Source organism: Anolis sagrei, chromosome 6 (genome assembly GCF_037176765.1).
Source record: "Anolis sagrei isolate rAnoSag1 chromosome 6, rAnoSag1.mat, whole genome shotgun sequence".
Taxonomy (NCBI): domain Eukaryota; kingdom Metazoa; phylum Chordata; class Lepidosauria; order Squamata; family Dactyloidae; genus Anolis; species Anolis sagrei.
In genome coordinates this window covers 48,381,787-48,407,135 of record NC_090026.1, presented here as the reverse complement: position 1 = coordinate 48,407,135, position 25,349 = coordinate 48,381,787, and the positions used below count along the sequence as shown (strand labels likewise).

The 25,349-nt window shown below is 43.2% G+C and overlaps 1 protein-coding gene across 4 annotated transcripts in view; it reads right to left on the bottom strand.

The window, feature by feature from the left end:
- The window catches only part of ADAM11 (ADAM metallopeptidase domain 11), a 141,468-nt gene that overhangs the window by 74,287 nt on the left and 41,832 nt on the right, over positions 1-25,349 (bottom strand). For all 4 annotated transcript variants that reach the window (XM_060781225.2, XM_060781226.2, XM_060781224.2 and 1 more), the window contains exons 4-6: positions 17,431-17,497; positions 7,735-7,820; positions 5,732-5,798 (exon numbers count right to left, since the gene is read on the bottom strand). In XM_060781225.2, coding sequence (XP_060637208.2) covers positions 5,732-5,798; positions 7,735-7,820; positions 17,431-17,497 — 220 coding nt within the window. The remainder of the gene's footprint in view (positions 1-5,731; positions 5,799-7,734; positions 7,821-17,430; positions 17,498-25,349) is intronic.

Here is a 25,349-nt window from a genome sequence, read left to right as displayed (position 1 = left end):
CTGGCATTAGCCTATAGAGCCCTAAACGGTTCTGGCCCTACTTACCTCTCCGAACGCATCTCCTCCTATGAACCGACTAGGACACTAAGATCATCTGGGGAGGCCCTGCTCTCTGTCCCGCCTGCATCATAGGCGCGCTTAGCGGGGATGAGAGACAGGGCCTTCTCAGTGGTGGCCCCTCAGCTGTGGAACGGCCTGCCTGCAGATATCAGATCAGCCCCCTCCCTGCTGGTGTTTCGGAGAAAAGTGAAGACCTGTCTGTTCGAACAAGCATTTGATTAAACAGTGTAATTGAACATAGGAATACAGAATAATGGATGATGAGACTGGGTTCTGATTTTACTGTTGAGGCACTAATGATTGTTATACTGATGTTTAATTATTTATGTTACAATTGTTTTTAATTGCCCTATACGTGTCTCGTGATGTTTTGTATCGATGTTGTTCACCGCTTTGAGTCGCCTGAGGGCTGGGAAAAGCGGTATATAAATAAAGTAAATAAATAATAAATAAATAAATCCATAGGACCTCTCAACCGAGGCACCCCGGGCATATAGAGACCACGTCCTGTTAATAGACAATTGCTACAGGCCCAGCGTGTGACAGTACACTAACATCTGCAAAAGTCCTACTGTATAGACATTAAGACTATTAGCTACCAATAGGCCTATGCTTCACAACTTTGCTTAATTCCCTGATTTGTTGAAGATTTAAGCATTAATAAAGAACCTTGTTAAACTTTCTAAGCTTCTAAAGACTTTGTGTAGGGAAATCCATAGGGCCTCTCAGCCGAGGCACCCCAGGCGTCCCGCTGGGCATGTAGAGACCATGTCCTGTTAATAGACAATTGCTACAGGCCCAGCGTGTGACAGCACACTAACGTCTGCAAAAGTCCTACTGTATAGACATTAAGACTATTAGCTACCAATAGGCCTATGCTTCACAACTTTGCTTAATTCCCTTTGGAAACTCTTGCAAGTGAGTAAAATTCGGGCACATACAAGACCTGCTTGAGACTTTCTGGAGTTATTCAGCAGCGCTGCAGGAAAGAATGCCCTGCTCCAAAGAGGAGCTCTCTTGCCTCCGTTGCTGATTCATATGTCGTAATGCAGAATGTTCTGGTGTTGGAAATGAATTCCAGACCTCAATGGGAAGCCCCAGTTCAATTATATATTACTTTGAGGGTTTTTTCCCCCAAGCTCCAAATGTATAGCTTGTACATTGCTGTGCCAAATTCCACTCCCCCCGGTCTATCCATACCAGGCTTTAAATGACACACTGAGTTGGAGGGAAATGTGTGAAATTAATATACATATGTTGGAATAAATGAGGGGCGAGAGTGTGGAGGCTGAGGGCTCTCCAAGGAGGAGAGGGAAAAGACGCAATTGGAATCTCCTTCCATTTGCTGTCATGGCAACGGGGATAAAAGGAGGCACCCTGGGAAACTCCTTAAAGGATGCAACGGGGTGGATGGAAATATACCAGGCTGAACTGGGAGGGAGAGAGAGCATGAGTAGAGGATTCCTGAGCACCAGGTAGGAACCCAATGCACCCAGTTTCATGGCTCTGGGAGGCCTCCTGCTTCTTTGCGGAGAGGTTTAAGTTGTGTGCCTTGAGCCTCCTCCCAAATATAATGCAGGCACTAATTTCCCTCTGCTGGGTTGAAAAAAATCTACATCGTAATGTTGCCTCTGAGAGTAGAAAGGAGGCACATTTTGAAGCAAACAAAGCCATTTGCATGCACCGAAATGGTAAATTGAACAATATGCGTGCACATTAAATGAGAAGGATTGAACAATAAACTGTTTTAAGCAAACTGGCAGTGCGAATATTCTATCCCTGTGGTTGTTAACTCCTTATCTCAGTTTTAAAACACCAGGAAAGTGAAAGACTTGATAGAAAGTATTTGGGCCATTTAGTCGCCATGTGACAATAAACTAAGAAAGAATGTCTTGGGTTGTTGTAGGTTTTTTCGGGCTATATGGCCATGTTCTAGAGGCATTCCCTCCTGACGTTTTGCCTGCATCTATGGCAAACATCCTCAGAGGTAGTGACCTCTGAGGATGCTTGCCATAGATGCAGGTGAAACGTCAGGAGAGAATGCCTCTAGAACAGGGGTCCCCAAACTTTTTGAACAGAGGGCCTGGTCACAGTCCCTCAAACTGTTGGAGGGCCGGATTATAATTTGAAAAAAAAACATGAATGAATTCCTATCCAACCTCAAATATCTTATTTGTACTGCAAAAAACACTTTAAATAATACAATAATTAAAATGAAGAACTATTTTAACATAAACTTAGTAGTTTAGAATAAATATAAACCTAGCAGTTTGAAAACATGCAAATGTGAGTAGATCAATAGATACCGCTCCGGCAGGAAGGTAACGGCGCTCCATGCGGTCATGCTGACCACATGACCTTGGAGGTGTCTATGGACAACACCTGCTCTTCAGCTTAGAAATGGAGATGAACAGCAGAGTCCCAGAGTCGGACATGACTGGATTTAAGGCCTCCCCCCCCCCTCCTTCCTCGGGGATGCATCCAAGATGCATCCCGGAGGGAGGAGAGGCTGGGCCCATGGAGGCGACGGGCAAAGCAGACCCGGCTTGGGCTTGCTTTGCCCATCGCCTCCCCCACCCCTCTCCTTCCTCGGGGATGCATCCAAGATGCATCCCGGAGGGAGGAGAGGCTGGGCCCACGGAGGCGACGGGCAAAGCAGACCCGGCTTGGGCTTGCTTTGCCCGTCGCCTCCCCCACCCCTCTCCTTCCTCGGGGATGCATCCCGGAGGGAGGAGAGAGGCTGGGCCCACGGAGGCGACGGGCAAAGCAGGCCCAAGCCGCTTTGCCCGCCGCCTCCCCCCCTTCGCCCCCCTTTCACCCTTCTCCACAGCCAGATAGATGCCCTCGGGGGGCCGGATCCGGCCCGCGGGCCGTAGTTTGGGGACCCCTGCTCTAGAACATGGCCGTATAGCTCGAAAAAACCTACAACAGCCCAGTGATTCTGGCCATGAAAGCCTTCGACAATACAAAGAATGTATTGATCTGTTGTCAAAGGCTTACATGGCCAGAATTCACTGGGTTGCTGTGTGTTTTTCAGGTTGCATGGCAGTGTCCAGGCAACTGTGGCAAGCATCCTCAGAGGTTTGTTCAGAGGTCTGTTGAAAATGAAGCAAGTGGAGTCTGTCTATCTATCTATCTATCTATCTATCTATCTATCTATCTATCGTTGCTTAAGTTGCATTGACCGACCATCTGCGCGTTGCTTAAGTTGCATTGACCGACCATTTGCGCGGAGTTTCATACTTTGCACTTCAACAACACAATCGTTCAATGCTAAGTCTTCCTGCCAAAATGGAACTGTAGAGGAGAATCTACTGGACAAGCTAGTCCCTGCCGCATACCAGTACTGCCATCTGTTGAGGAGTTACAAAGGTGGAGGCATTACTTTTCATTCAACCCTCGTATATCTGTGGAATGTCCAGGTTGGGAGAAAGAACTCTTGTCTGTTTGAAGCAAGTGTGAATATTGCAATTAGCAAGCTTGAATAGCATTGAATAGCCATGAAGCTGCAAAGTCAATCAGTCAGGGTATCTGCATAGAGGTAACCTGAAAACATTATGTGTTTGGGAAATGTTAACAGGCTTGATTATTTGTTGTCTGGAGTTCCCCGTTACTGAGTGGTTTTCCTTATTTTCTGCCTTTATGCTGGTGTTTTTTTAATACTGGTAGCCAGATTTTGTTCATTTTCATGGTTTCCTCCTTTCTGTTGAAATTGTCCACATACATACTTGTGGATAGCAATAGTTCCTCTGTGTAGTCTGACATGACGGTTGTCAGAATGGTCTAGAATTTCTGTGTTCTCAAATAATATTCTGTGTCCAGGCTGGTTCATCAAGTGTTCTTTGATTCATGTTTGGGTCCCTACATAGACTTGGGAAATTTCACAGATATAGACTACACTTCCTCATTTCCAACAGACCTCTGAACAAACCTCTGAGGATGCTTACCACAGATACAGGTGAAATGTCAGGAGAGAATGCTACTGGCACATGGCCATATAGCCTGAAAAATTCACAGCAACCCAATGTATTGATCACTTGTATTTTCAAAGGCTTTCATGGCTGGAATCACGGGGTTGTTGTAGGTTTTTTCGGGCTATATGGCCATGTTCTAGAGGCATGGCCTGCATCTATGGCAAGCATCCTCAGAGGTAGTGAGGTCTCTTGGAACTAGGAAAAAGGGTTTATATATCTGTGGAATGACCAGGGTGGGACAAAGGACTCTTGTCTGCTGGAGCCAGGTGTGAATGTTTCAACTGACCCCCTTTGTTAGCATTTGATGGCCTGGCAGTGTATGGGGCAATCTTTTGTTGTGAGATGATGATGATGATGATGATGATAATAATAATAATAAACAACTTTATTTATACCCCGTCATCATCTCCCCAAAGAGGAGGTCTGCTGGAACTAGGAAAATGGGTTTATATATCTGTGGAATGACCGGGGTGGGACAAAGGACTCTAGTCCGCTGGAGCCAGGTGTGACTGTTTCAACTGACCCCCTTTGTTAGCATTTGATGGCCTGGCAGTGTATGGGGCAATCTTTTGTTGTGAGATGATGATGATGATGATGATGATGATGATGATGATAATAATAAACAACTTTATTTATACCCCGCCATCATCTCCCCAAAGAGGAGGTCTGCTGGAACTAGGAAAATGGGTTTATATATCTGTGGAATGACCGGGGTGGGACAAAGGACTCTTGTCCGCTGGAGCCAGCTGTGACTGTTTCAACTGACCCCCTTTGTTAGCATTTGATGGCCTGGCAGTGTATGGGGCAATCTTTTGTTGTGAGATGATGATGATGATGATGATGATAATAATCAACTTTATTTATACCCCGCCACCATCTCCCCAAAGGGGAGGTCTGTTGGAACTAGGAAAATGGGTTTATATATCTGTGGAATGACCAGGATGGGACAAAGAACTCTTGTCTGTTGGAGCTAGGTGTGAATGTTTCAACTATTGATCACTTGCTGGAAAAGAGGGAGGGCAGAGTCAAGAGGGGATTTCACCGTATACAGGTCAGGTTCAGGTCATAGAAGAGTTCCAACCTTGAAAGTCAGGGATATAAAACCAAATAATTCCTTTGTTTCTCAGAAATGTAGTATTTGTGGATTCATCTCACTGCATGTCCCTTTTCTGCACAGAAACGTTTTAATAAATCCTTGTTTTTCTCATCTTCCCAATCCGTGTCTGTTTTTTGGTAAACAGAGCGGGTAAACACTGGGACACCCACACAAGGTGTCAAAAGTCTTTTATAATATGTATATCCCTTTCATCTTCGAATGAGCCAATGACAGCAGCAGTTGTGGGGTTCTTCTGATTTTTCCTTGTGACGACCTTGTGAGACAGAGTAGCATGAGATGGTATGAAAGCCCTAAAATCAATTACCGAGCAAGAACTTGAGCCCAGGGCTCCATATCACAAATCCAACATTCTATCCCATACAACCCACGCTGACCTTTACTTTAGTTATTGCCTGTGCCCTAAACAAGTTGCAAGAGCATTGAGCGACATTGAGAGGTGAGTGAGGGGGGAATTTTAAAAAAGGAAAAGCAATCCACATACTGTTTCCCTTGGCCTTCCTTTCACCTCTGCCGATGAAATCCAAGTGAAGCGTCTCTGTGGCAGTGATGGAATTACAGCTTAAGCCAAGCCCTTCCTTACCTCTTGGTGCTCAGGTGAGTCGTGAGGCTCCAGTAGGTACGTGGCTTTTCCATCGGAGAAAACACCACTGAGGGAGGGATGCAAAGAAATGAGTGTATCGGACATATTTATTCGACATCCAAGCATTGCCAATGGCATTATCATCTATATACGAGGGGTATTTTTTAAGTAAGGTCCGTTTTGTTGTAGACACTAGTAGTTCGCGCGCATACCGCAACGAGCGCATGTGTCGTGTACCGGCATGCCTCGGGAACAACTGTGCTCAGTTTCCGCTCTGTAGCTAACCTGTATGGTTCTGTTATGTGCTTTAAAAATGTTTAAGACTATTAACTCACCCTCCCCATGTGAGGTTCGCTCAGTGATATGGTTTTTGTCAGCAAGGAACCTGCCTGCTGCAGAAATTCATTGACAGATTTGTGAAGTGTACGGTGATACTGTTATGAGTGAAAGCAAAGTGCGTAAGTGGGTACGACAATTCAAAGATGGCCGTGACAACGTCCATGATGAGGACCGCTCCGGTCGCCCTTCTTTGATTACAGACGATTTGGTGGCTTCAGTTGAAGAGGAGAGGGTATTTTAAAATTGGTTCAGAGGTATGATAAGTGTTTGAACAAACTTGGCAACTATGTCGAAAAATAGAGTGAAGTATGTACTTTCTGAAAATAAATTTACTTTTTTGAAATAAACTTTCGTTGTGTACTTATGTTCAAACAGATCTTACTTAAAAAATACCCCTCGTAAATAAAAATGTAATGTTCGTTTGTGGGATTAACATAACTCAAAAACCACTGGACGAATTGACACGAAATTTGGACACAATACACATATCAGGCCAACAAGTGACCATCAGTCATAAAAACACTAAAAAACATAGTAGAAGAGACTTTAAAAGCAAAAAAAATTACAACGCATGTGCAAAACCACATATATATACGCAAACACACATATACATACACACAAAGAACATATATACAGACTGGGCCACAGCAATGCATGGCAAGGGACGGCTAGTATATAAATAAAAATGTAATGTTTGTTTGTGGGATTATCATAACTCAAAAACCACTGGACAAATTGATGCGAAATTTGGACACAATACACCTATCAGGCCAACAAGTGACCATTACTCAAAATGAACACTGAAAAACGCAGTAGAAGGAACTTAAAAAGCCCAAAAACCAAAAAGATGCTACAGCGCATGTGCAAAATGACTCCCCCTGGCAAACAAAACACATAATAGCATATCCACACTCTATTCAGGACTACAGCTCCCAGAATCCCCTAGACCAGGTCCTTTAAGAGAGGAGGATGATCCAAATACACTGCTTCCAAACTGCAAGCTTTCTTTTCCTTGGATCTCTTTGAGAGCATCCCAATCCCTGCATATTTCCTATTTCTGGACTGCAATTCCCAGCAATCCTCCAGATTGAGAAGATAGATAGATTAGATAGAGATAGGTAGGTAGGTAGGTAGGTAGATAGATTGATCAGAAGGACTGCTGGGAGTTGCAGTCCAAGAATAGGTAGAAAAGGGGAACAAGGGGGGAAAGGAAGGGAAAGAAAAGTGGGAGGGGAAGAAAGGGAAGAGAAGGAGAGAATGTATGAAGAAATGAAGGAATAAAGGAGACGGAAGGAAGGAAAGAGAAAGAAGGAAGAAGAGAAAGAAAGAAAGAAAGAAAGAAAGAAAGAAAGAAAGAAAGAAAGAAAGAAAGGAGGCAAGAAAGAGGGAGGGAAGGTTGGCCACAGCAACACATGGCTGTTACAGCTAGTAATCTATATAAATAAAAATGTAATGTTCGTTTGTGGGATTAACGTAACTCAAAAACCACCAGGCGAATTGACACCAAATTTGGACACAATACACCTATCAGGCCAACAAGTGATTATCACTATAAAAAAAAAACCCACTGAAAAACACAGCAGAAGAGACTTATAAGGCAAAAAAAGCACAAAAAAACCCCTCCTTTGGTGGGTCCTTTTCCCAGCCCAATATTTGCTACTCACTGCAAGCCATGACAACTGGACAGGGCAGCAAAAGAGTTCACTTCTCCACGGAGATGGCCTTGGTAGTAACAGTGTTCCCCGGCACCCTGAAACAGAACATAAAGTATATAAGGTCCCAATAATACCATCTTCCCAAGGTCCATATTATACAGATCCCCCATAAAGCAGAATAGAGATCAGCTACAGGTTGCTCTTGGATCAAAGCAATCTTTCAAGGGGTTCCTACCCAAAAGCGAAGGACTTTGTCACACCAGCCTGTTGTCTCATCACAACTTTATTCTTCAATCAAATGGAAACCTACTTTTATTAGAATTATCAGCTTTATGCCATGCTGAATTACTCAATGTCTGCACTTTGTTAATGCGATTTCCTGCAATTGATCATCTGGGAGTGGGCCTGGCAAAGCCACGGCATCCATTTTAGAAAAGGGAGACAGGGAGAAGCCATTTTAGGAAGGTTTGCCTTGAGGGGGCATGTTCAAATCTTGGAAGGAAAATGAGAAGGCTAGGATTGGTTAGAAAGATGGGGAGGAGCCTAAGTGGACTAAAGGGGGAAAAGTGTCCTTTTAAACTGAGGCTTGAAGTCCCAGTTGAGCCAGTTGGAGTTTGGAGCTGTTAGAGAGAAGTGTTGGTGTTAGTCAGAGCGAGTTTGGGTTTGAAGAAGAAGATTGGGTTAGTCTTTTGTGAAGTATTCAGAGTAGCTATTGGGAAAATAGCTAGAATACTGTGGAGGAGCACTACCCCGTTAGTGGACTGTTCAATTCCTAAGGAAGTCTAGTTCTGGGTATTTTTGGCTAGATTTCCAAGGCATTTTTGGGAGTTACTTTCAGAGATTCATTTCCTGAAGTAATTTTCTGTGGTGGCACTTCAAAGACTTGTAACCCAGAAATTTTTAAGATCTTGATTCTAACACAACCACAAGCTTTTTATGCCAGTATTTTACTGAAACCATTAAGCTTTTGTACCTGAATTATTTCAAGTCTGTTCAATAAACATTCTAGTTCTTTTATTCAACTTATACCAGCCTCAGTGTGAATACCTTTGTGGTCAAAGTATTACTAAAAAGTCAGCTTCACAGCAGCCTCTAAAAAACTATAGTGGATCAGTGTGTATTACAGAACAAACTCTCAATATTACCTCAGCCTGGTTAATAGTAAAATGGTAGCAGCAGATTTCATTTGAAGATGAATTTTAAGTCTTTCAGTTCCAGTGGTTCCCAGTTCCTAACTTTTAACTATACAGTTGGTTCAGCAACCATACTCCCTCTTCCTTTTGTGAGCATTATAATTCATAGCTGAGCAGTGTTGGGATTATTTTATATATATTTTCCCAATCGAAATACTTTAATTAAAATCTTTTACTCGGCTGCTCTTTATTATACCATACAACCCGGAAAACTCACCGCAACCCAATTTTTAAATCCTTAGAATTTCAGGCCTTGTCCCCAAACCCAGATGTACAGGGCCACCCTGCATTAACATGACTTGCTTTCAGAAGCATTACAGTCTTTATTTCACATGGTTTATCCATGATACTGCAGACAGCTTCTGGGGCTAAGCTTTCACAATTTAAGTCCTGCAAGTAGGATCAAATAATTATATTATCTCTAAGACTGGGATTTTTTTACTCTGATACAAATGCAAACTTTGACCCATTAAACCATGTATGAACTGAGCATATGATGCCGTTCAAACTGCATTATTTGGCAGTGTAGATGCCACCTCGGAGAGAAATCTTCCCCAAAACCCCTTTTATAGAGACCAGAGTGAACTTTGGCTCTTTTGCATACAGAAACTCTTGTACAATAACACTGTGACAACAAACCTGCATATTTACAAAAAAGGTGAGGATAACAACAGTACATCCAAGGGGTCATGGAGGATGCTGACAGTTTTAGTTCCCAAAAGTAACTTTTCCAAGCCTGAGATTTTTGCAGGTTACTGAAGCTCCAGGTTTTGAAAACTGAACTTAATCGCCTGTAAATATTTGTGCAATTTCAACTCTCTTTAGCTAGAAAAATATTTGCTTCTGCTGGTAACTAATTTTTAAATAGAAGTATAACTATAGAGTTTGGGTAGCTACTTTTGCAGAGATGCTGTTGCTTCATCCTGAATTAAGTAGAAGATTAGAATAGATGACCTGCAAATTAGAAATCTATATAAATAAAAACGTAATGTTCATTTGTGGGATTAACAGAACTCAAAAACCACTGGACGAATTGGCACCAAATTTGGACACAAGACACCTAACAACCCAATGTATGTCCTTCACTCATAAAAACATTAAAAATCACAGCAGAAGGAACTTAAAAAGCCCCCAAAAGCTAAATGACAATACAGAAAAAAGGGAAGAAAGAAGGAGGGAAGGGGAGGGAAAAAAGAGAGAGGGAAAGGGAGAAGGAAAGGGAGAAGGAAGCATGGAAGCAAGGAGAGAAGAAAGGAAGGAAAGAGGGAGGGAAAGAAAAAAAGGGGAAGCAAGAAAAGATAGACAAGGAAAGAAGAAGAGAAAAAAGGAAGGAAAGAGGGAGCAAAGGAAGGGGAAAGATGTAGAGAAAGAGGGAGGGAAGGAAAGAGAAAGAAGAAAAGAGAGACAGAAAAAGAGAAAGAAAAAGGGGAAAGGAAGGAAAGAGATAGAGAAGGAAGGAAGAAGAGAAGGAAAAACAGGAAGGAAAGAAGGAGTGAAGGAAGGAGGGAAAGAAGGAAAGAAAGAGGGATGGTTGGCCACAGCAACGCGTGGCAGGTACAGCTAGTCTATATAAATAAAAATGTAATGTTCGTTTGTGGGATTAACAGAACTCAAAAACCACTGGACTAATTGGCACCAAGTTTGGACACAATACGCCTAACAACCCAAAATGTTCACTCAAAATGTCCTTCACTCAAAATGTTTTGATTTTGTCATTTGAGAGTTGTAGTTGCTGGGATTTATACTTCACCTACAATCAAAGAGCATTCTGAACTCCACCAATGATGGAATTGAACCAAATGTGGCACACAGGACTCCCAAAAACCACAGAAAACACTAGAAAGATTTGGTGGGCTTTGACCTTGAGTTTGGGATGTTGTAGTTCACCAACATCCAGAGAGCACTGTGGACTCAAACAATGATTGGTCTGGACCAAACTTGGCATGGATATTCCATATGCCCAAATATGAACACAGATGAAGTTAGGGGGAAATAGACCTTGACATTTGGGAGTTATAGTTACTGGGATTTATAGTTCACCTACAATCAAAGAGCATTCTGAACCCCTTACAAGCTTACAAGATATATATATATATATAGATATATAGATATATACACACACACACACACACACACACACACAACATATTATATTATTAGCATTGTACAATATCAGTATTATATATTACTATATTGTACTATACCATTGTATTGTAATATTATTAGCAATACTACATGTAATATAATATATATATATAATAATACACCTGGCTAATTATGCACATACCAGAGAAAGTGGACAGATAATTGAAAGATTTGGAGGCTTCTTTCTTTTTAATTGCCAGCCTTTGCCAAGTCCTTTTTGGGGGAAAATAAATGAGACAGCACAGATTGAGGGGGTAATGCCTGCTTTGGCTTTCTGTCAGCAACCGAAAGCACACTATTACCCTCTGAGCTTAGTGGGACTTATTTCTGAGGAAGCAAGCATAGGATTGCACAGTTAAGCTGTTGTACTGGGCTGAAAATAGGCTTTCCCTCCCCCAGGTTTTAATACCTCCCCAGATGCTTTTGGAATGGGATTGTTGCGATCAAGAACAGGATTTTAAAAATTGTCCATACCATTTACAGAGAAACTTCAGAGAAGAAGTTTTACCCATTCAACCCAAGAAGACAGCCAAATCCCTGCTCCAAGAAACTTACAGCCAATAGGGTTCATATGTCTGTCCTATTCCTATAGAGCAGGCATGGGCAAACTTCAGCTGTCTAGGTGTTTTGGACCCCAACTCCCACAATTCCTAACAATATACTGGCTGTTAGGGATTGTGGGAGTTGAAGTCCAAAACATCTGAAGGGCCAAAGTTAGCCCATGCCTGCTATAGAGCTTAGAAATGTCTAGATCCAGGGAAGTCATGGTCATTTGATCATCCGGAGAGGCCCTGCTCTCAATCCCACCAGCATCGCAGGCGCGATTGGTGGGGACGAGAGAGAGGGCCTTCTCGGTGGTGGCCTCTCAACTCTGGAACGCACTCTCTAAAGACATCAGACAGGTCCCAACTTTGGCAGTCTTCAGGAGGAGCTTGACGTGGCTGTTCCAGTGTGCCTTCCCGGAATAATGATCTCATAGCACTTTGTCCTCCAAAGCACTTTACATTTCTTTAGGTCTGCTAGTACGCCCTTCACAAACACCCTATTTCCTTTCGTCCAGGTCCTAACGTTATTTCCAATTTTAACTTTACATTTGGCCTTCCCACTGTTTTTAATGTGTGTGTTGTCTTAGTGATAATGTTGTATATTTTATTGCTTATGGGTTTTTTTATTTTAATTGCTTGTATTGTTGTTTATTGTCTGTATTGTTGTATTTGGGCTCGGCCTCATGTAAGCCGCACTGAGTCCCTTGGGGAGATGGTAGCTGGGTACAAATAAACTATTATTATTATTATTATTATTATTATTATTATTATTGTACTCCTCTATTCTGCCTTGGTTAGACCACACCTGGAATATTGTATCCAAATATGGGTACCACAACTAAAGAGAGAAATTGACAAGCTGGAATGTGTCCAGAGGAGGGCAACTAAAATGATCAAGGGTCTGGAGAACAAGCCCTATGAGGAATGACTTAAAGAGCTGGGCATGTTTAACCTGAAGAAGAGAAGGATGAGAGGAGACATTATAGCCATGTATAAATATGTGAGAGGAAGTCATAGGGAGGAGGGAGCGAACTTGTTTTCTACTGTCCTGGAGACTAGGATGCGCAGTAATGACTTCAAACTACAAGAAAGGAGATTCCATCTGAACATTAGGAAGATCTTCCTGACTGTGAGAGCTGTTCAGCAGTGGAACTCTCTGCCCCGGAAGAGAAAGAGGGAAGGAAGAGAAGGAGAAAGAAGTTGAGGAGAGAAGAGAAAGAAAAGGAAGTTGAGAAAGAAGGTAGAGCAGACCTCTAGAAGATCCCAGGAAGTCGAAAACAACAATTACTCTCGCTTTTAATTAGGCTTTGGGCTTTAAATCTATTCTGTTTTCGTTTTGTTTGTTTGCTTTTTTTGGTCTTTCTCTGCCCTCTCCATTCCCTCTCTCTCCCTTCTTCACGCATCTCATTTCTTTTTCGGGACTTTCTCAGATATCACACTTCACATTTTTTAGCAGCTTCGGCTACATATCTCTTATTTTAAATGTAAATCGGAAATTTAATAAAGATTATATATATATATATATATATATATATATATATATAAGATATTCCTCAATTCTTGTGGGTTTTTTCGGGCTATATGGCCATGTTCTAGAGGCATTTCTCCTGACATTTCGCCTGCATCTATGGCAAGCATCCTCAGAGGTGAGGTCTGCTGGAGCTGGGAAAAAAGGGGTTTATATATCTGTGGACTGACCAGGGTGAGACAAAAGGCTTTTGTAAGTTGGGCTAGGTGTGAATCTTTCAATTGACCACCTTGATTAGCGTACAATGGGCTGACTGTGCCTGGAGCAAACTCTTCTTGAAAGGTGATTAGATGTCCCTGCCTGTTTTTCTCTCTGCTGTTTTTGCTGTTGCAATTTTAGATTTTTTTAATACTGGTAGCCAGATTTTGTTCATTTTCATGGTTTCTTCCTTTCTGTTGAAATTGTCCACATGCTTGTGGATTTCAATGGCTTCTCTGTGTAGTCTGACATGGTGGTTGTGAGAGTGGTCCAGCATTTTTGTGTTCTCAAATAAAATGCTGTGTCCAGGTTGGTTCATCTGGTGCTCTGCTATGGCTGATTTCTCTGGTTGGAGTAGTCTGCAGTGCCTTTCATGTTCCTTGATTCGTGTTTGGGCAATGCTGCGTTTGGTGGTCCCTATGTAGACTTGTCCACAGCTGCATGGTATACGGTAGACTCCTGCAGAGGTGGGAGGATCCCTCTTGTCCGTAGCATTTGCTGGATTTTCTTGGTGGGTTTGTAGATTGTTTGTATGTTTGTAGATGGAAGATTCACACCTAGCCCAACTTACAAAAGCCCTTTGTCTCACCCTGGTCATTCCACAGATATATAAACCCCTTTTTTCCCAGCTCCAGCAGACCTCACCTCTGAGGATGCTTGCCATAGATGCAGGCGAAACATCAGGAGAAATGCCTCTAGAACATGGCCATATAGCCCGAAAAAACCCACAAGAACTGAGTGATTCCGGCCATGAAAGCCTTCGACAATACAAAAGGATATTCCATCTGAACATTAGGAAGAACTTCCTATGAGAGCTGTTCAGCAGTGGAACTCTCTGCCCCGGAGTGTGGCAGAGGCTCCTTCTTTGGAAGCTTTTAAACAGAGGCTGGGTGGCCATCTGTCAGGGATGCTTTGAATGCAATTTTCCTGACTCTTGGCAGGGGGTTGGACTGGATGGCCCACGAGGTCTCTTCCAACTCTATGTTTCTATGATTTCATCAGTATATAGCCACATGCACAATGGAGGACCTTCTTGCAGCAACACCAGAGGCACTCCAAGTGGCCAGCTACTGGTCAACTACCAAGCTTGCAAACTTTGTGTTTTGTTTGTTTGTCTGTTTGTTTAAAAATGCAATGCAACTTTTTGGTCTGCTCCTGACATGATAAATAAAAAATAAATCAGTAGATATTAAAAGGCATACAAAACATGAGATGGCACTTTCCATGACCTACTGCCATGTGGCTGATGAAGGATAGGTTGGCATGTGCCTCTTCTGGCCCATGTGCACTGGAGCACAGAATTAGGGAGCAGCAGTGGTACCCTCTGTTCAGGAGGAGGCACACCAGCTTTCTCTCTCCTGTGTCTTTCCATGCACCAGTTCACGTGTGTGTCACTGTACAGGCTGGTGTTCACGGTTGCTGCAGTGTGATAGGCAAGGGAGCTAGCAAGCCAGCCAGCCAGCCCCCTCCCACTCCTTTTCATGTCTATTTATAGAAAACAGTATGGTTCAGGTTAGCTCAGCTGGGGATGGGGGAAGCCGGAGCTCATAGCAAAGCAGGGGAGCAAGCAAGAGCAATGATAAGGGGGGGGGGGCACCTCGGAAAGAGATCCAGAGGATCTGGCTGCAGCTGCTTGCGAGTGTGTGTGACCAACCACTTAGCAAGCACTTAAGCATTATTGATGCTCTACTTGTGAGACGCTCGTTTGCACCGATGCCTGGCTTTGCGAGCCGAGCTATTTCTGGAGCGCTCATTCATTCTTTTTCAGACTCTGCGTCTGCAAACCAGCTCTTTGCTTCAGCAGCTGCAGACAGCAAGAGGCCCTCCGGCCGGCCATAGTCTTCCTGCTGCCCCACCCAGATTGCACCTTTCATGCTTCAGGGGGCATCAGAAGCCACGGATCTAGCTTGGAGTAACAAATAGATAGACTCGGGATTTAGGGGGGAATTGATCAGGTACAATAAATTAAGATATATGGGCTGGGGGAGAGGGAGGGAGTGGAGCAAATCAACCAACACGCAGGTGACTCTTATTTGGAGAGTGACCATAATAATAATATTTATTTATTTATTTATTTATTTATTTATTTATACCCCGCCACCATCTCCCCAAGGGGACTCGGGGCGGCTTACATGAGGACAAGCCCAACAACACATCAGTAAAAACAACAAAGCAATAAGCAAATAAAACAATGCAATCAATATAACTCACACATAAACAATAACACACGAAAATTTAAAAACTTATGGCCAAGCCAGATGTAATAGTTTAAAATTTTAAAAATAAACGCTGGGCATGACCAGAGGTAGGATGTTAACTGGTGCTCCTTACAGAGAGAGGTCAACTCTCCTGTTCAAGGAGCTCCATTGGCTGCCGTTCATTTTCCGGTCCCAATTCAAGGTGCAGGTGCTTACCTACAAAGCCCTAAACGATTTGGGACTTGCCTACCTGCGTGACCGCATCTCCGTTTATGAACCCATGCGTTCTCTTCGTTCATCCGGAGAGGCCCTGCTCGCAATCCCACCTGCGTCGCAGGCGCATCTGGTGGGGACGAGGTACAGAGCCTTTTCTGTGGTGGCCCCCCGACTCTGGAACACCCTCCCCAAGGATATTAGACAAGCCCCTACACTGGCAGTCTTCAGGAAGAGTTTGAAGACCTGGCTGTTCCGGTGTGCCTTTCCAGAATAGGAAACTCCAGCAATATGTCGTATTTGGTGTGTGTTGGAAGAGGGATAGTCTTATACGGCGAGTATATCCCAAACTCTATATTTTAACTGGAAAAGTTAGGGGTCGTCTTATACACACTTATATGTCGGAATATACAGGTATTCCTAACTAGAACTGCTTCCACCTAGATCAGGGATCCTCCAACTTTTTCAACAGAGAGCCAGGTCACACTTCCTCAAACTGTTGGAGGACCAGATTATAATTTGAAAAAAACATGAATGAATTCCTATGCACACATATCTTATTTGTAGTGCAAAAAACACTTTAAAACAATACAATAATTAAAATGAAGACCAATTTTAACAAATATAAACTTATTAGTATTTCAATGGGAAGTGTGGACTTGGCTGATGAGATAGGAGTGTTGTTGTTGTTGTGTGCTTTCAAGTCATTTCAGACTTAGCTTGACCCTGAGCGAGGGCCGGGTAAATGACCTTGGAGGGCCGTACCCGGCCCCCGGGCCATAGTTTGAGGACCCCTGATCTAGATAACAGCAATAGTGCCATCAGCTACTTCTTCTCCCCCCCCCCCGCCCCAATATAATATGCAAAAAAAAAAAAAATCCCAATGTATCTTCTTCTTTTTTTAGGAAATTCCATACAAGGCAAGAAATATATCTTCATGATCAAGAGAGTTTCAGAGTATGTCCAAATACATCCTGATATCACATCAATTAAAAAAACATAAGAATAGGAGAAGGCAACAAAGTACTCTCTTATGACTAGAGCTTTCTGACTATTTTACATACACAGGTACAGACAACTGCAAAAACCCAATTTGCATAAATTAAAAGATGTCCATAATCATAATCAAATGTTTCATTAACATTATGCCAACATATTTAACTTTTCCAGGAATCACTTTTTTCTATTTTGTAGCATTCCAGCTTGTCCACATAGTATTACATTTTTTTTATCATTTCCCTCTTCTTTTTCCTCCTTTTTCTCCCTTCCTTTTCTTTTCTTGACAACCATACATAATCCCTTTTCTAAACATCAACATAGTGTTCACATCTCAGAAATTCCACCATAACACATAAGTATTTTCTGATGTAATTGTTGTTGTCTGCATTCTGTATTTTATTGTGCTGTATTGTATTTTTGGGCTTGGCCTCATGTTAGCCGCCTCGAGTCACCTTTGGGGAGATGGTGACAAGGTATAAATAAAATTATTATTATTATTATTATTATTATTATTATTATTATTATTATTTAATTGATAGGGTCCACTTCAGTTATGACTAACAGTAAAATTTAGGTTGCAGCTTCCTGAAAACATATGATTTGGAGGCTTTGGCTCTGAGTAGTAAACTGGAAAAGGCTCAAAGAGAGGACACAGAACAAAATCCACATAATGTGTCTCTCCTTACCGTGGTGTGGCTGACATTTCCATCCTGACCAAAGTGACGTTCCACATAATGTGAAGAGAGCAGGTGGCTGAGAAGAAAAGAGGAAAGAAACATGAAGACACCACTGATAGATGAGACTATTCTCTATTCCCACCTTCAAATTTCCGCTCCCTTCTTAAGGTACAGCAACACCACTTGGATTGCCTTGACTGAATGCTATGGAATCCCAAGAGTTGTAGTTTTATGCAGTCTTCTTTGACAAATAGTGGTAGTGCCTCTCTACAACTCCCTTGATTCCACAGCATTGAGTCATGGCAGTCAAAATGTGATCAAACTGCATTAATTCCACAGTGTTGATGCTCACAGAATCATATAGATTGTTGAAGGCTTTCATGGCTGGAATCACTTGGTTGTTGTAGGTTTTTCGGGCTATATGGACATGTTCTAGAAGCATTCTCTCCTGACATTTTGCCTGCATCCATGGCAAGCATCCTCAGAGGTTGTGAGGTCTGTTGGAGCTAGGAAAATTGGGTTTATATATCTCTATGTGTGGCTGCCTTTGAAGACTGTTTGGAAGCTTCCACTGGTCCAACGGACAGCAGCCAGGGTGTTAACAGGAGCGGCACTCAGGGAGCGTACAACTCCTCTGTTGCGCCAGCTCCACTGGCTGCCAGTTTGCTACCGGGCACAATTCAAAGTGCTGGCTTTGGCCTATAAAGCCCTAAACGGCCCCGGCCCAATTTACCTGTCCGAACGCATCTCCCCCTATGAACCATTGCAGAGATTAAGATCCTATGAGGAGGCCCTGCTCTCCGTCCCGCCTTCTTCACAGATCCAATTGGCGGGAATGAGAGACAGGCCTTCTCAGCAGTGGCCCCCCTGCTATGGAATGCCCTCCCTAGGGACATTCGATCGGCCCCCTCCCTCCTGACATTTCAAAAGAGAGTGGCTGTTTAATTGAGACTCATGGAACGACAGGACGATGCGATGGAAAATGATTTTAATGATGAGATACCGAGAACTGTATTTTATTATTTTAATTGTTTATTGTTTATTGATTTTATATGGTTTATACTATATGTAATTGTTTTTGGACTGTATTTTATCTTGTGGGGCATTGATTGCCAAATGTAAACCGCCTCGAGTCGCCTCCGGGCTGAGAGGGGCAGTATACAAGCATAGTAAATATACTGTCAAAGACACAGAGACAGACACAGGAGAATGCCCTAAATGGTTCCGGCCCAAGATACCTAGCTGACCGCATCTCGGCCTATGAACCCACCCGGACTTTGAGATCTTCCGGGGAGGCCCTGCTCTCGATCCCGCCAGCCTCTCGGGCTCGGTTGGCGGGGACGAGAGATAGGGCCTTCTCGGTGGTGGCTCCTCGGCTGTGGAACGCCCTTCCTGTAGACGTTAGGCTGGCACCATCTCTCATGACATTCCGTAGAAAGCTGAAGACCTGGATGTTTGTGCAGGCGTTTGAGTAATTCAGGGCAATTTTAGTAATTTGAACATAGGAACGGAACAATGGACGACGAATTTGGATCACGCTTGGATGATGAGGCGACTGGGGATGGGATTGTGATACCTGTGTATTGATGATTGCTTATTAGTTATTAAGGGAAATGTGTAATTTAACTGTTACTGTATATTAATTACTGCTGTTTTTATTGTCTTTGCTGTTTGGAAACCGCTGTGAGTCGCCCTCGGGCTTGAGATACAGCGGTATACAAGAATAGTAAATAAATAAATGCAGCATGCCTTGGTCCCTTGGCTATTAGCAGAATGTTTCCCCACTTAATTTGTAGTCCCAAGGCAAATCCCAACACTGAAATAGGTTCAGAAGCTAAATTATGTCTCAAATTAATTATTGGGTCATTTGGGCTCTCAGTCAAAGCAGTCACTGATGACAAGGGGTGAAACTCAATTACCTGACATGCTGGTGAATCACACAGTTTCTAGTTACAGTCCAAGAATGATCATCAGCCACCTCGTCTTACGGTAACCCAGTGCCTTGAGCTTAATTTACTTTCAGGATAGAGCCGGGAGGGCAGAAATGATTCCAGATGCCCCATTAAATATTCAAGGGCACTCACCTAATCACAGCTTTCAGAGTCTGCTGTATCACAGAGCATGGAAAGATTTTTTAAAAGCACCACCTCCCACAGACACCGCTATTCACACATTGTTGATATCTACTCGGGATAGGGGTTGGATGTGTTCACAATACCACGCAGGTCACGGAACAGCAAATCAGTGCATTCACATGCCCAGGCATTCTCATACTACTGTCACAAAGCTGTTCACATATTTGCATATTATCCATCCATGTGCACAAAACAGCCAGAGATACTGAAATGGTGTCCCATGCTCTGGGAGCATGCCCTCAAGCGCACAGGGTGCATCTATACTGTAGAATGAATGCAGTTTGGCACCACTTTAATTGTCATGTCTCAATACTATGGAACCACAGGAGCTGTAGCTTAAATTGCTGGTGTCTTACCGATCTACAAATCCCAGCATTGAACCACAGTAGTTCTGGTTGCTATTGGCCGCCGGGAAGTAGCAGCCAATAGTGAAAGGACCAAGGCAGTGACATTTCCAGCCCATCCCGTTTGGGTATCAGCCAGCACATCAACGACTTAAATCAAAAAATAGTTTTCTAAGATCTACAGAGACACTTGCTGGAACACCCCAGCAAGCGAGAGTCCAAAAGTGGCAGGCTCAAACCCAAAACCTCAATCAATGGTTGATACCAAATGAGAGACTCCTTCCACCTGGGAACCCACAGGTTGAGAACCACTGATCTAGAAAATATTGACCATTTCCGTTACCTTGGCAGCCACCTCTCCACAAAAGTCAACATTGACACTGAAATACATCACCGCCTGAGCTTTGTGAGTGCAGCATGTTTCCGAATGAAGCACAGAGTGTTTGAGGACTGGGACATCTGTAGTCACCTCCAAAGTCATGTGGCTGGCATGACTGCATGGAGCGCTGTTTCCTTCCTGCCAGAGTGGTACCTAGTGATCTACTCACATTTGCATGTTTTCGAACTGCTAGGTTGGCAGAAGCTAGGGCTGACAGCGGAAGCTCACACCGCTCCCTGGAAACGAACCTGTGACCTTTCGGTCAACAAGCTCAGCAGCTCAGTGCTTTAACCCACTGCGCCACCGGGCCCCCCAACTATATTTCTATCTAAAATAAATTATCTGCTTTGAACTGGCAGTGTAGTCTCATATAATCCAGTTCAAAGCAGATCATGTGGATTATCTGCTCTGATAATTTGAATTATCCCCCGGTGGCACAGTGGGTTAAACTCCTGTGCCAGCAGCACTGAAGACAGACAGGTCGCAGGTTCGAATCCGGGGAGAGTGTGGATGAGCTCCCTCTATCAGCTTCAGCTCTTCATGAGGGAACATGAGAGAAGCCTCCCACAAGGATGTTAAAACATCACAACATCCGGGCGTCCCCTGGTCAACGTCCTTGCAGACAGCCAATTCTCCCACACCAGAAATGACCTGAAGATCGATAGGTCGCAGGTTCGAATCTGGGGAGAGCGTGGATGAGCTGCCTCTATCAGCTCCAGCTCCTCATGCGGGGACATATGAGAAACCTCCCACAAGGATGTTAAAACATCACAACATCCGGGCGTCCTCTGGGCAATGTCCTTGCAGACGGCCAATTCTCTCACACCAGAACTGACTTGCAGTTTCTCAAGTCGCTCCTAACACGACAAAATAAAAAATCTGAATTATATGACAGTGTAGACCCAACCTTAATCTGTTTGGCAGCATCAAAGGACAGAACAGTTTAGGCAGGCGTGCAATGTCTCAGCACTGGAAGTTAATTTTAGAAATTAATTATTTTGCTTCTTTTTACTTGCTTCTTGATGCTGCAACTGACATCATGCTTCACTAATAAGAGGGGAGAGTTGTGCAGAATGATACAGTGCTCAGTGACATACCCACAGCGAGTTTAGCCCAAAACGGTCCCATAAAGATAGATAAGACAGTGATGATGCAAATGTTTCATCCCTTCCATAAGCAGTCTTTCCACATAGTGCAAATGTATGCAATCCCTCATATTTACATAGAAGCAGCTGAGCATTTAGAGTCTCCTTCCCCCATAAGGCCATAAGGAATACAAGTTCAACAGTACAGCTACACATTCAATGCTGCCCCTGTCCAGTTATGCTCAGTCACGTGCATTTGTTTATAATCTTGAACTCCTGCCAATCCAAAGAGTCCAACCGTGCACATCTCACCCATCCCCATGTGGCAGCTCAGCAGGCTTGCTGTCCTTTATGATTTCCGCAGATATGCTCTTTATACTATGCTCATTCTCTAGCAACAAGAGCTTTGACAACTCCTGTGGTTTTCTGTCCCATTATAGATGTTATTGAGGAACGCAAAATTGGGGTAATTCCATCCCTACTAACTATTGTTGTTGGTAATGGTCATCAATGATTTGTCTTAAAGCTGTATCTTGCATTTTATGGGCACTTGCATTGCTATCGAATAATAGGGGCATGATGGTCTTCATTTTTTGTGTATCCATCCACGGTGGTTACTGGAACGGAATCCTTGCGCATGCAACAGGCCCATTCTCTTTCTCAATCATACATCTATATATGTATATCTGCAAAGTGTGGTGAATATTCCATGCATCTGTTGAAATGAACACTTATGCCATCTGTTCATCTTTAGGGAGGTAGACAATGCCCTTTTGTTTAGAAAATCAGGAGACCCAAATGAAAGTCTGTCTGAGAATTACCCTCCCATTACACTGGTTCTCAACAGGTTGAAGCTTAATCCAGACAAGACAGAGGTCCTCTTGGTCAGTCGCAGGGCTGACCTGGGTATTGGGTGGCAGCCTGTGCTCGACGGGGTTAAACTCCCCCTGAAGGTGCAGGTCCATAGCTTGGGGGTCATCCTGGACTCAACGCTGTCACTTGATGCTCAGGTGTCGGCGGTGGCCGGAAGGGCCTTTGCATAACTCAAACTTGTGCACCAGCTATGACCATACCTCGTGAAGTCTGGCTTGGCCAGAGTGGTCCACACCTTGGTTACATCCAGACTGGACTATTGCAATGTGCTCTACGTGGGGCTGCCCTTGAAGATGGCCTGGAAGTTTCAACTGATACAACGGGTGGCAGCCAGGCTCCTTACTTGAGCAAACTATAGAGAGCATATAACACCCCTGTTAAAATAGCTTCACTGCCAATAAGTTGCCGAGCCAAATTCAAGGTGCAGGTGATGACCTATAAAGCCCTAAACGGTTTGGGCCCTGCCTATCTCAGTGATCACATCACCGGCATGAGCTCTAAGATCTTCCAGGGAGGCCCTCCCTTCACTCCCACCACCATCACAAGTACAGTTGGTGGGAACAAGAGAGAGGGCCTTCTCAGTGGTGGCCCCCCGCCTCTGGCACACACTCCCCAGGGAAATGGTTTCAACAAACCTTTGAGAACGACTAGTTCTAGCTCAGCCCTAGACATTGTTGAATATAGCCTTATTTTTCCTACCAATAAACCAGGTCACTTGGTTTATTGGTAGGCCCTGGAAATGAACAGCCATAATAATAAAATAATTAAAAAAACTTTATTAATACCCCGCTCCATCTTCCCCAGGGGGACTCAGTGCGGCTTACATGAGGCCACTCTCATCAGTGCAGTACATACATCGTAATACAAAAACGTAACAATACCAGAAAATAAAATACATAAAATGCAAAGAAATATAATACACAGACAAAATAAAACATGCAATTAAAAACAGAGAATTTCACTGGGCAGGGCCGCATTCAAGGCCGTACTTATTGTTGTTGTTGCCTGCTATAGCACTGCATTTAATTCCCTGGGCCTGCTAGAATTTTTGAGCTTGCACTAATCTCAGCCCAGCCTTGTAAATTGCCTTGAACAGGCAGGATTACCTTTAATATATATGTGTTATGGCGACAATTTTTATGCTTATATTGTTTTGTTAATCTAATATTTATGTTGTTTATTCTGTATGTATTGATGATGTTACTTGGAAACTGCTCTGAGTCCCCTTGGGGAGATGGAGCAATATATAAATAAATTATTATTATTATTATTATTATTATTATTATTATTATTATTATTATTATGGATCCCTGGGTGTTTTGGCCTACAACTCCCAGAAATCCCAGCCAGTTTAGGATGTTAGGATGTCTGGGAGTTGAAGGCCAAAACATCTGGGGACCCCCAGGTTGAGAACCATGTTCACTCCACTTTTAGAACTCATGTTTCCATTCCCTTTATAACTACAGGATTGCTATGGTTTCCACATGACATCCCATTGGCACGTAACAAGACAGATTCTAAGCAGAAAGACAAAGTGACTCAAAGCAGCTCACTTCTTTCCATGGACTCAGGTCTATGGTATTGAGATGTAGATGTTTTGTATATGGTCAAAAATATTATTGCCTGTATTATTTACACCCTCAAGAATTTAAATATAGCTTAAAAATTCCTTTGCAATATCAGTTCAATTAATCCAGCATTGTTTCCACACATAGGGATGAGGATAATGAATATAATGTCTGGGTTGTTGTAGGTTTTTTCGGGCTATATAGCCATGTTATAGAGCAGTGTTTCCTCAACCTTCCAAATGCCGTGACCCCTTGATACAGTTCCTCGACCATAAAATTATTTTCATTGCTACTTCGTAACTGTAATTTTGCTACTGTTGTGAATTGTAATGTAACTATCTGATATGCCAGATGTATTTTCATTCACTGGACCAAATTTGGCAGAAATACACAATATGCCTAAATTTGAATACTGGTGGGGTTGAGGGGGAGAGAATGGTTTTGTCATTTGAGAGTTGTAGTTGCTGGGATTTATAGTTTATCTTCAACAGTGGTTCTCAACCTATGGGTCCCCAGGTGTTTTGGCCTACAATTCCCAGAAATCCTAGCTAGTTTTCCAGCTGTTAGGATCTCTGGGAGTTGAACGCCAAAACATCTGGGGACCCACAGGTTGAGAACCACTGACTTACAATCAAAGAGCATTCTGAACTCCACCAATGATGGAATTGAACCAAACTGAGCACACAGAACTCCCATAACCCACAGAAAATACTGGAAGGGTTTGGTGGGCACTGACCTTGAGTTTTGGAGTTGTAGTTCACCTACATCCAGAGAGCACTGTTGACTCAAACAATGACAAATCTGGTCCAAACTTGGAATGAATACTCAATATGCCCAAATGTAAACACTGGCGAAGTTTGGGGAAAATACACCTTGACATTTGGGAGTTGTAGTTGCTGGGATTTATAGTTCACCTACAATCAAAGAGCATTCTGAACCCCACCAACAATAGAATTGGACCTTACTTTCCACACAGAACACACATGACCAACAGAAAATACCATGTTTTCTGATGGTCTTTGGTGACCCCTCTGACACCCTCTCGCAACCCCCAGAGGTCCCGACCCCCAGGTTGAGAAACGCTGTTCTAGAGGTATTCTCTCCTGACGTTTCGCCTGCATCTATGGCAAGCATCCTCTGAGGTAGCATCCTCACTACCTCTGAGGTTGCTTGCCATAGATGCAGGCGAAACGTCAGGAGAGAATGCCTCTAGAACATGGCCATATAGCCTGAAAAACCAACAACAACCCAGTGAAACCCATGAAAAGTCTTCAACAATACAATATAATGTCTTCCCGTTAAGATCCACTGAGGGGGGTTCCATTCATAATCACGAATCCTAACCATTTATCCACCACAAATGTGTATCATCCCTTTTAAAAGGTATCTGTATTAATGAGCATAATTATGTCAATTAATTCCCGTTCCTAGCAGTTAACTACAAAACCCAGAATCCCTCACTTAGCATGGCCACTGGGCCAATTTGGCAATGGAACCTTTATTCCCCAAAGCATATATTTTCCAAGATCTAGTGTTAATTATAT